At 40.1% G+C, this 12,393-nt stretch overlaps 1 protein-coding gene across 20 annotated transcripts in view; it reads left to right on the top strand.

Annotated features, from left to right (window-relative positions):
* CFAP20DC (CFAP20 domain containing) overlaps positions 1–12,393 on the top strand; it is a 246,747-nt gene that overhangs the window by 186,555 nt on the left and 47,799 nt on the right. For 15 of the 20 annotated variants that reach the window (XM_045051768.1, XM_019823570.3, XM_045051774.1 and 12 more), the window contains one exon: positions 5,493–5,935. The exons of the other annotated variants lie outside the window; for them this stretch is intronic. In XM_045051768.1, coding sequence (XP_044907703.1) covers positions 5,493–5,766 — 274 coding nt within the window. In that variant the 3' untranslated portion in view covers positions 5,767–5,935. Of the gene's footprint in view, positions 1–5,492; positions 5,936–12,393 lie in introns of those variants that run through there. 20 annotated transcript variants of the gene reach the window in all.

The raw sequence follows: 12,393 nt of genomic DNA, 5'->3' as shown, positions 1-12,393 counted from the left end.
CAAAACCTATTATTTTAGGCTCACTAAAGCAAGCAAATCTGAATTTGTGTTTTGAAATATATGTAGTATTAAGTGATTTTCTAAACTAAAAATTTATCAGTACAAATCCTTATCACTTTATCACTATTTATTAAATATTAGGGATTTATTGAAAGTCAGTCTATCTTGAGCTCTACCCACAGGATCTTGGTTATTATAACGAATCTCATTATCAAGCCCTCTCACCTATACTGTAAGAGGTCCCATCGCCATGGAATGGACCAAAACACCAGTGATAGTACGGTAGCTCTGGCTCTAAAGTGTAAAGTTTATTTCAGAGTATCTGAATTAAGACTCATTGGTTGAACATATCAAAAACAACTTAGCTAGTATTAAAAGAGAGACAAAGACAGAAAGGGAGGATTTTTCAAGTAAGACTACAGGGCTGTCTCCTGGAACCCAAGGGCAGCCAGGCCTCAGGAAGGGTATGTTGCTGGAACACTGAGAGGCAGCCAGGCATTTCCTCACTCCATCTCTGCTTGCTTCTTCCTGTCTGTTCCATTCTGGTCTCAAAGCACCAGCTTTCTCTGTTTCCAGTCACATAGGGCTGTCTGACAGCTCTTGAGTTTATGTATTACAGTTCAAAGTACAGTTCAAAGTACATGCCCAGCCTGACAATTCCTACTTTCCAGGAGAGAGAATGTGATTGGCCTAGCTTGGGCCAAGTATCCACTGTTGGTCCAATCAGCAATGAACAGCCAACCAAGCCATGTAAAACTGACAGGAGACCACCTACATGGTTTATAGGACTTTTAATGGGGCCCAGAATATTATGACATAGGCAGAGTAAATGTTCTTCATTAGTAATCACTTCTCAGTGTTGCTGGTCTATACACATGATCTGGTCATTCTCTCATGTTATCTAGTAGGGGGAATTGCCACTATCATAAGTAGATATAATACAGAATTCAAAATTGAGGTCATAATTTCAGTGTATATAAAAAGATGTTTTAACATTCTGAAGATCAGTTGGCTCTTGACATGTAAAATGTCTCTTACAATCCTTCAGCTCATAAACATTTTATCTGTGTATGAGTAAACTTTTAAGGTAACTGGAAATCCAATGTTAATCCAAATTATAAGTAGTCAGAATTTATAAATCTGAACAAATGAAAAGTGAGACGAAGGTGTGTTAGAAAGTGGAGGCTTTTGTTTCCATAAAAGGAGAAGGAGGACCTAACTCTCATCCTAAATCTGCTATTAACCCAGCATATGATCTCAGACAAGCCTCCCAACCCGCTCAGACCTCACCAATAATATGAACACGTATTTAAAAGAAAGGATTTGAGTTACATGCTCTCTTAGGTCACTTCCAGGTTCCTGATTCTGTGGCTTTGATGAGATTCATTATAGACTTTATGTAAGAAACCCAGTTCTACCATCAGAGGGACACTGCCCTATATAGAAAATACATCTCATAATGTTGGATTAATTAGTGTTTAGATGTAGTAATATATAACCTTAAACATCTCTTTTAATATTTGATTCCCAAAGATAAATATAGGAAAATTCACCAACCTAACATACATCATATTTTATTTAGCCAATTAAATGTTCATTCATTTAGGAAAAATTAATTTACATTTTTACATAATAAAATAAAAAGCCAAAATCCAAAGCAAAAAGTAAAATGCTGCCAACCCCATTTGCCAGCAGGTTATCCAACAGTTTTCTAGAAAATTATTGTTTAGTTGTTCAAAAAACTTGCAGATTACATGGTTTGGCTCTTGGCTCCATAAATCCATCAGCTTGGAAGAATTGGCAGAAAGACATTATTGGACCATAAATAAAGACAATGATAAAATTATAAGGTCAGCATAGATGATCATATAAAAATGGGATAAATTGAATCCTGTAATGCATGTAATTTAACTTAAAATAGAAAACTATGATTCTTTTAAGGTTTGTATTTGCTACATTTCTTACAAATAGATCTCACACCTGGACCCTAAACACAAAACTTTAAAATTAAACTTTAAATTTAAATGATACTGATAATGAAGATGGAAAAAAAATGTAAGAAATGAAAAGACAAGTTTCCAAGTCTGCCCCTTGGATAAACAAGCATCTAACCTGAATCCCAGATTGAAAGTTCTGCCTGCAAAGGCTCTAAACAACACACAAGAGGCAAGTAGTCTCTTCATTTCCTGAATTAAGTGCAGTTGTGGTCAGAGTAATGCAAACATGATGGGGAAGGGGACATATATGGATGCAGGTGCATCGAGAAAGCATGCGGGTGCCCTGTGGGACGGGAAGTGGCCACACCAGCTTCAGTGACCTGTCTGCAGCTACTCCAGAGACCTAAGAACCTAAGATTTGTACCCACACTCATTCTCATACCCATACTCGTACCCGCGCACATACATATATTTAGAGAGTCAGTTTCCAATTAGCTTAATTAATGTAACAGAACGATCAATATCTCCAAAGTCTTTCATTTACATTTTGCTCTGGGAAGATTCTTATCTCTGCAACATAACTACCTTCTTAGTTTTATGTGCTTCTGATTAAGGTTAAAGATAGCATGCAGTCCACAAAGCAGACAAATTTGGGTTTTGAAGAGTTGACTCTAGGATGCCAATAGCTAAAACACTACATATATTCATAGATTGTTTTCCTCAGAGTATAAGAATCTACTTGCACTCACAGGGCAATGCTTGACATTGGATGGAGTGGGATACAATGGTAATCATTTCCTGAGAAATTCACAGTCTGGGAATTGAAATACACATGGTTCACCTCATCCTATCCCCTTGTGTCTAGATTTTCCTAAAGGCAGCATCTCAGATTCTGGGGCCCTCGCCCCCAGTGTCCACCCACACTGCCGTTTGAGACTGTGACAGCCTCTATGACAAGGTGCAGACATAGCTAACATAATCCAATACAGTTTAGAGGCGTGTTGGGTAGGAGGAAACAATTTCACAGTTCATTCATGTTGAGAAATGTTTCCTAGCATGTAAACTTACCTGCTACCAAACGAATGCTGTTTGCAGCCTTAAGTCATTTATTGTAAAATGCCATCTATTGGTTTGTGGGGTTTACAGCTGTCCCTTAGGCACATCCATTTATGTGTTTATGTAGATTCTTCAGAACAGTTTGAGATATTTTTGTTCAGAAATGGGTTTTATAAAATAAGCTGTGATTATATTCTGGTTGTCTGTTCATGTGGATGGAGTCGATAACCAGTCTTTCATTTCAAATGATGATTATACTTGGTATGTTTACAACTCATTGGAAAATTAGGGGGAGGAGGGAAGGTAGTCAAAGGCTCTGTAAGGTTCTCAATGTTTATAAAAATAAACAGTTTAGAAAATAATTCCTGAATGCCCAAACAGTAATGAATGGCATGGTTTTCTGAAGTGTTTGCTTTATGATTTATCACCTATCTGTAGTTTTTTTTTTTTTTTAATGTCACTGCCGATTGTGTTAAGGCTTGAATCCTTTGCAGCTTTGCCACATGTTTGTGTAATATAAACATACTTATAACTATAATTAGATGATAAAGCCCTGCGGACTTTGACAAATGATTAATAACCACTGACCACAGTTCACGCTGGCTCAGCCAGCCTGACTGAGGCAAGCTGGCCTGTCATCGTAACCTACAAGTACTACTCTGGACCGATCGCAGTGGCTTCATTTTTCTTTTCTCTCCAGTTGTCAGGACTCACGTCTGATATGCTACTCTGTTGCTTAAGCCTTTTTTCCCCACCAACACAAAAGAGAGAAAATGTATAAATAAATAAAATTAAATACAGAACTTGCATGCCATGTTTCTCCTCAAATGATTAAGTTTGAATCATTTTAAAACAAGTAAGTCGGATTTTTAGCAAATGTTTCTCCTTCAGACCAAAGCACAACAAAGGATTTCCTGATTAGCTGTGCAGTTTCTCTAAACTAGTTGTGTTAACCGTTGTTTTCGATTATCTGCATTTTTGCATTACATCTTAAGGATCTATGGATAAAACCAAAGGCACCAGTTTTTAGTTGCATCCTTTCTCTTGTTAGCTTCAGAAAACCTGTCCATATCAGCGACTCTCATTTCATACCCCCATCCCCAGAAATTCACACCCGCTCATCTGAGGACAAAGATTCTGGGTCCTCAGAGCCCCCAGACTGGTTGAAGCTCCTTGACCGTCATTGCTGTTGGAGCTCCAAATTCCCTGAGGGCAGGATGGCATCATGTTCTCTCTCCTGGTGCTCTTCAGCCGGACTGGCTTGGGTAGGAGCTCCATCAGGATTTGAGCTGAGGGAAGCAGAGTAGAAGTATGCCCAGATAACACTGAGAAATGAAAATCTTCATCCTGAATGTTAACAAGTTAAATGTCAAATTTTTTCCCTACATCTTGGCAAGAATTACCCTTTCCTCTCCTGAAAATAGGATGACAGTGGTATTACTTTATTCATAAGCAGGATAACACTGTGTTTTTAGGAGAGGTTCTTGTTTGGATAGAGTTTAAATCTAATTTCCATGCGTGTTCCACTCCCTGCTGACCAGAGATCCCTAGACACTGATAACCATTAGAAAGGCCCTAATCTTTAATATGTGGTATACTAGGTATTATTTATACAAGCTATTTAATAATAGCTTCCAATGCCTTCCATATTCTAATGACTCTGAAAGTTATATGTCCAGCCCTGACCCTCCCGTGTATTCCAGATTCATCTATCCAAGCTGCCAACTTGACAGATATCCTCTTGGATCTCTAGCACATACCTCGAATCCAAGCATTGGTTTTCTCTCCCTCTACACATCTTTTTTTTTTCCTTCCCCATCTCAGAAAATGCACCATCATCCCCCTTTTACTCAAGGCAGAAGCCAAGAGTGCTCCCTGCTTCCTCACCCTGACCCACTCCATGTCCTTCCCCAGCAGGTTTCCTGGTGATCCCTCCACAGAAGCGACACCAGATCCAGCTGCTCTCTCCACTGCTGCAATCCCAGCCCCCATTGCCCTCACCCCTTACCTGGACAAATGCCATGGCTTCCCACCTGGCTTTCTGTGCTCCTTCAGCCCCTACACTCTGTCCCCACTCAGCAGCCAGAATAGTGGCATCACATCTAAACTTGAGCCAAGCATGGCCTCATGCAAAACTTTCCAAACGTTGCCCACTGCTCTTAGGATCAGATCGTGCTCCCCACCCTCAGTGCCCACCACCCAGACCATGTCTCATACCCCTGTGAACCATGTTCACTGTGTATCAAACACCATGGCCATGTCCCTTTTTCCTGGACACTCCAGGCTTGCTTTCACTTGAAGAGATTTGCATGAGATGGCCCCTCTGCTTGGAGTTCCCTTACGCTAGAAAAGACCCTAGATAGCATCTTCCTTCTGTCATTCAGGGCTCTATCTAAATGCCGTCACCTCAGAGAGGTCCTTCCTTAGCAGCCAACCTAAAATAGCCCCTGTCCTGTCAGCCTCATGACATCATCTTTTTTGTTTTTGTTTTTACCACAGTGCTCCTCACCACCTGGTATCTTCTTGCTTGTTTGCCTGTTGTCTACACACACACACACACACACACACACACACACACACACACACCTCCAGAATACACTGGAATGTAAACTGCTTGGGTCTGGGGACTTTATCTCTCCTGCTCACTATATCCCTGGCTCGTCAAACAGTGCCAAGCACAGAGGAGACGCTCAAGAAATATGTATTGAATCTCACAAGAATGAATTTCCCCATCTCCCTACACCAGCTGCCTCACCATGGATTGAACTACTAGCTGGAACCCAGAAAGAAACACCTACATACTTTCCTCCCTTGAGGGCCAGTGGGACCTGGCCCTGTTCCTACATGTAGCAAATGAAATCTCATGAAATTGTTTTAGATGAGCCCTTAGAAGATAGCCATAATCTAAAGTCTCCAATAAAGTATCATTTTAAACCTTTCAACAGAGACAGTTTTCTGAAATTGAACTCCTGTGTTTTTTTCTGTGTTCTTATTGGAAATTGCTCATCTGTATTTGCCTACACAAATATAGATTTTGTGGAGCCAGGTGCCACTTGCCAGAAATGTGCTTGGGTTGCCCCTGCTGCAGAAGATGTGCCTAATCCTCACCAGGCTAACTGAATCTAGACACGTATGTGGAAAAGAAGCAAAAGGTACATAGAGAAACAGAGAGAGGACTTGAGCTTATGGAGCTTGTGCCCTTTAAATTCAAGGGACTCCTGCCCTTCCAGCTCCCCAAGAGGTTTTCAGACCACTGGTTGAAGCTTTACAACAGACTTTAAAAACATGATACAGGGGCGCTTGGGTGGCTCAGTCAGTTGAGCAACTGACTTCGGCTCAGGTCATGATCTCACAGGTTTGTGAGTTCAAGCCCCGCATCAGGCTCTGTGCTGACAGCTCAGAGCCTGGAGTCTGCTTCAGATTCTGTGTCTCCATCTCTCTCTGCCCCTCCTCTACTCTTGCTGTCTCTCAATCTCTCTCTCTCTCTCAAAAATAAATAAAAATTTAAAAAAAAAAACCACATGATACAAAGAGACCCAGCTGGGCCCCTGCCCTCCTTGGTCTACAGCAAAGGCCTAGCTCAGAGTGGCCCTACCCTGGAGAACAGTCCAGCTAAAGGCACTGATAGTAAGCCAAATCCCTTGAGAATCATCTTGTTTCTCGCCTTTGACCTCTCTGCCCCTAGCATCACTCCTAGGCACAACTTCGGGGACACCCTTCCCATTGGGTTCCAGCAGTTCACTAACAGAGCTGGGCAGCTGGTGGTCCACTGCCCCATCACTTCTCCTTCCTCCTCCCTTGGCACATGCCCAACCCACTTTGAGTCTGGCTTTGACCATTATTATCCCACCAGAGCCTGTTAGCTCAGATTGCACACCTGCTCCCATCACCCTGTCCCAGGCCCTAACTGGCTGGCACCCCTGCACACCTGAACAATACTTCTCTTTCTTCACTTGGCTCTGCTTGCTCATTCTGGCCCTGCCTGCCTGGGCATCTGCCGACCCCATTCTTCAGTTTCTCAGTTGAAATGTCTGCCTGCTCTCAGACCAGATCTCTCTTGGGCCCACGGGACTTGGCATTTCAACCTGAGTTCACTTGTACTCCATGAGAGAATCTTAAGCCATGAGGGCTGGGGAAATACTCATCAGCATTTTAGTAATTGTCGTATTTTCCAAAATTGCAAACTCAAGAAACCCATTTCCATAAGAGTCTAGAACAACAGATTGCATCTTCTACCCCTCACCTCCCCAAATTAATCCTGAAGTGATGGATCCCTGAAGACTCTTAGCATTTTTAACTAGCGGAATGAAGAACTCCTTCGGTCACCCAGGCCTCCCCAGTCACTGTTATCCATCCTGATGATGAACTCAGATTACCTTTGGCCCAGGGTCCAATGTAAAGAAGGTAATTACCAAAGCAATTATTTACCATTCTAACATGTTACCGTTTCAACTTTTAATTAAAAGATTCAGCTTTTCCTTCTAGAGTAATGAGCACCTTTAAAAAGTCGAAGTACTAATTCCAGTTTATAACATTCACCTCTCTTCTGTCCGAGGGGGAAGGGAGGGGATTGTAGGCTGAGGTCCAGGGTAATGACATGAACCGAAGAAATGGAAGACCGTAATTATGGTTAAATGGCCATAGACCGTCACATCCATAGACTCACTGTCTCATCATTCATCTTGCAACCCAGTGCAGAATACTCTCCTTGTTATTTAAACAAGGAACCCTACTACAGTAGGAGAGGACTGAAAGCATGCGCAGTTCAGACCTTTAGCAACATTCACGTGCACCTACTATGTGCACAGTGCCTTGGAGAGGCAATTTTCTCGTGCCCTCCATGAAGTCATGGCCCCCCAGCGCTGCATGTCCTCGAGGCGGGGGTGTGAATGTTTTATGTGTGGGGGTGAGCCCCTAGCCTTTCACGGAGAAGTCACAGCTCTTCCAAACCTGCACCTACTCACAAAACTGTTTTTGTTGGCAGTGGGTTCTATTTCTTCCCAGTAATTATTTTGTTTCACTTGTTAATGAAAAACATTACACTTTGAAATTGATTAATGTTAAAACACACACATTTTCACTCTAACAATATATTATGTTTACCCGAGTTTACAGCTTCATATTTTGCTGTTCATTACCACATAAAAACTCACTCAGTATGATAAATACCACATGAGTCAAACGTCCGTCCCGTTCAAAATGACTTAAAGGAGAAAAGGCAAACAACGTTCAGCTGATTTGATTGAATTAACACTAACATTATTGTTCTATTGACTCTTTCTTGTCCATTGATTTTTAAAAGCCTTTCGCTCCCTTGCCATCCATTAAGACAAATCAGATGCAATTTGGTGCTCAGGACAAGAAAGTGCTGTTGGGTGTTGGATGAAAACGCATGGAAAAAAAATTATGTCTGTGATGAAACAGAACCTATTAGAAGGCTACTGCTCATATTTTGCTGTAAACATCTTCCTTCCTTTTGACTTTTGAGGTTAACAGTAGTGACCTTTGTTTTAGTGTGTGAATGCTTGTATCAGTAACAAGTGAAGCCGAAGGGTGATTTGTAGAGGATGTACTTTATCTCTTATTTAAAGATGAAACTAGCTGGAATTTTACATGTTCGCCTATTTTTCAGTCCTTAAGTCACTCTATTTGCAGAATTTATAGAGTAATACGCAACTGAACCAAAGCAAGGGAAAAGGGGAGCATAGCATTATTTTGTTGAATTAATAGGGAACAGTTTTGAAACAGCAGAACCGTTTGTATTATCAAAATAGCAATGAGCAAGAAACCTGAGATCTGGCCTGGTCTGAGGTCAGTCAACGTCATGATAAAAAGTGAAGGTTTCAGCTTAAATAAAATCACAATGTGGCCTTCAAGTAAATGCTGGTGTTTATGCTAATGAAGGCCTGTCTTTTGCAGGGAGAAATTCATCCCTTAACTACTAAATGAATGTCAGTTTCTTTCTTTTTTTTTTTTTTTTTTTAAATGATATATATTTTTTTCTTTACGCCTAGGGGTGAGGCTCAAAGGTGAAAATCTATTTGTTGTCCACTAGCACTGGAAGAAAATTCCACTATGGTCAGTGTTTTCATGTGGCGAAGGATACGCTTACCTTGTGTTTACCATTTGCCCTCATCTGACCTCTTTAACATTTTTATTGAAACCTGAGATTGCCTTCATTTTGGAAACACTATTAACTCCCATTAAGAGTCCAGAAAAGTTGTAGTTTCTCCTGTTGGAGTAATGGAAGAAATGGGAAACAAACAAGAACAACCACCCATGTGACATGCTCTAAATTTGCTTGTGATTTTCTAAATTTCAGTGCTAGCAAAAAAGCAAGTCGCAGTAAGGCATACAGTAAATGAAGATATTATGTATTAGAGAAGGGAATGAATCTGTCACTTTGACGGATTGTGAGGCGAAGAGCAGATTAACAGATTACTCATAGTCAGAAGGCAGCTCAGTGTGAAAAATGTGCAGGAAATGATAAGTGCGGGTTTGTGCTGATTTAATGATATTTTTAAACTACAATAACACTCTGGTAGTATAATATAATAAAGCACTTTGCTTGCATTTTTAAATCATCAACATATTTCCAGTTTGACCTTAAGAACATTTTGGACCATTCTCTATTAAAATATGTAGCTTTCAAAATTAGAAAAAGGTACCATCTGAAATATCACGGCAATGACCTTACAGGAAATTGCCTTTTAAAACCAGTTCTTTCCTAAACTAGCATTTGTAATACAAATTTTAATTACGTTTTTAAGTACACAAACACCACTCTTACTTTTTTCTTTGGGCATTTGAATCACTTACAACAAGAAATTGTTATCTCCTTAACAACCGTTTCCAGTGAAATGCTTCATAGATGCCACTGATTTGTCTTCATATTTTCTTTGCAGGTTTTTAGTTCTGTAGTTGAGATCACAGAGGGCTTACAGATAGCGGGTAAAAGTTGTTCAGATTTAAATTGAATACTCCGAGTCATAGCAAAAAATAAGATGAGTTATTTGTTTTATTTTATATTATTATAGATATTTACCAGAAAGCAAAACATTTTTAAGAGATTTGCATTTTTATATAAATCAAATTGGGACCTGAGGAGCACACGTTTAGTTAATATGACAATGATGGACCGGCATGGCCAAGAATTTTCAGAATAACATATCTATAATGCGTTTAAATGATTTTTATTCTAACATCTTAATATTCAAAACCTAATGTCAGGCTTGAACTGCTTCTTATCTTCTCTCAGTTCACCAGTGATGGCTTGACATAGTTAGGTACAGTGAAACTTGTAAGAGAGTAAATAAACTATTACATTTTCTGCCCAAGCACTTGTATCTAACCCAAGTACAAAAATGAGCATACTAACATGGCATGCCAAGGGCTTGAATCCCAGACATGATTATGGTTTGAATTATGTTTTACATATACAGTGAAGACTTCTACCAGAATTCAGCATGTTTTGTACATTTCCCCTCTTCTAATATATTAATACTCTCAACCTGGAGTAAGTAATCAAGCCAATGTAGAGAGATAGTCAATATTCTTCTTGGTAGAAACTCTGAAATGTATGAGACAAAGGCAGTTTGCATGTTTACTGTCTGCATCAGTGACTAACACACTTTGCCAGCTATTGCCCCATCTCCCAGGGCCAAGCACATTGTTGGACTGTATTTCAAGTCCACTTGGTTTGGAATGGAGCCAACTAACCAAACAGTTCTAACCAATGCATGGTGGACAAAATGGCCCATATGGTTGCCTGGCTGGAATATTTTATTGTAGGTGTAAGATCCTGAGGAGTTCTTTTTCCCTCTGACACTTACCAGCAACATTCAAGATGGTGGTTATTCATGTCAGCCTGGTCGCTGAATGACTTTGATAAACAGTTCCCCTGCTCATCTGTTTATGGACACTTGGCATGAGCAAGAAACAAACCTTTGTTGTTTTTAAGCCACTGAGATTTGGGGGTTGTTTGTTACCAAGGATAACAGCCTTATTCTATCTGACACAATTACTAGCTTTGACATTGAATATATTTTGTCATAGGAAATATGGTGCTTCATATACTTTCACATTTGAAGGTTTAAGAATTGGTTAAAATTGTTGAGGTCAGTATGGGATTCATTGGCATATAGTAGAATAAGTGGTTTTAGGAAGTGATGTGGTGCATTGGTTAAAAGCACTGTCTCTGGAATAAAAATGCTAGATTTGTATTCTTGTGAAATTACTTCTCTAAGCCTCAATTAAATTATCTAAAAAATAGGGGTTGGATTTTACTACCTACCTTACAGTGTTATTATAAAGATTAAATGAAATGTATGTGAAAGTGTTCTGCACAGGGCCTGGTATGTGTGTTTTCATTAAATGGTAAAAAGGGATGATAGTGATGGTAGGGGTGTTGATAGGAATATTAGGAATGTAAAATTTTCAAAAAAAAAAGCTCACACTCTGAGAGAATGTGGGAATCCTAGAGAGTTTGAAGAGATTACAAGGATGATTTAACCCAGTGTCTCTTCAAAAATTTCCTCTGCACGTCTTCACCAGGGAGGCAGGCTCAGTGCAGCATAAGGCAGCTCCTTCCATTACTGAACCAGCCCTTATACTGAGCTGACATGGGTTCCCTATAGCTTCTCCCTCTGGGTCCTAGTTCTCTTTCCAGAACAATAATTTGAGTCATCACACTTTCACATAATACCCCTTGAATTTTGAATATTGCTTTTTGGATGTTCCGTTTTCTCCTTCAATCTCTCATTTCTCCAGCTTCAAGTCTTCTTTGCCATTTCCGGTCCTGATATAGTCCTGATATTCCTTTGGACACCTTTGAGTTTATCAGATTGGGATTCTCTAAATTGAACAGGCTAATATGACAGTTCAGACTACAGTTAGACCTTTGACCAGGACATAGTATGTACCAGTGTGGCTCGAATCACATTCATTTTTTTATTACTATCCATACCCCACTAATGGCTTATCTTTGGCTTTTCGGTCACCTATCACTCTTTCTCCTGGACCATTGCTATAACCTTATAATGTATAAGCTATATATTGTTATCTCTATATATTCACATGTGCTTTTCCACCACAACCCATACCCATTCCCTACAGAGCAACCTTTTCTAAACACAGATCTGACTGTGACACTCCCCTATTAAAACCCTTCAATGGCTTCTCATTGGTCATAGGATAAAGACCAAAATCTTTCAGTGGTCTGCAAGGTCAGGTGACTTGGTGCATGCCTACTGGGCCAACCTTATTTTACATCATTTGCCCTCTGGAGATTTGTGCTTTAACTACATTGGCCTCCTTTCCTCTTCTCAAACCTGCCTACCTCAGGGCCTTTTCACATTGCTGCTGCATCCTAGAATGTTTTCCCCTACCCTGCCTTCCACCT

The sequence above is a fragment of the Felis catus genome, chromosome A2 (assembly GCF_018350175.1).
Source record: "Felis catus isolate Fca126 chromosome A2, F.catus_Fca126_mat1.0, whole genome shotgun sequence".
NCBI classification, from domain to species: Eukaryota; Metazoa; Chordata; class Mammalia; order Carnivora; family Felidae; genus Felis; species Felis catus.
The sequence above is the reverse complement of the archived record's forward strand: the minus strand, read 5'-3'. Positions and strand labels throughout refer to the sequence as shown.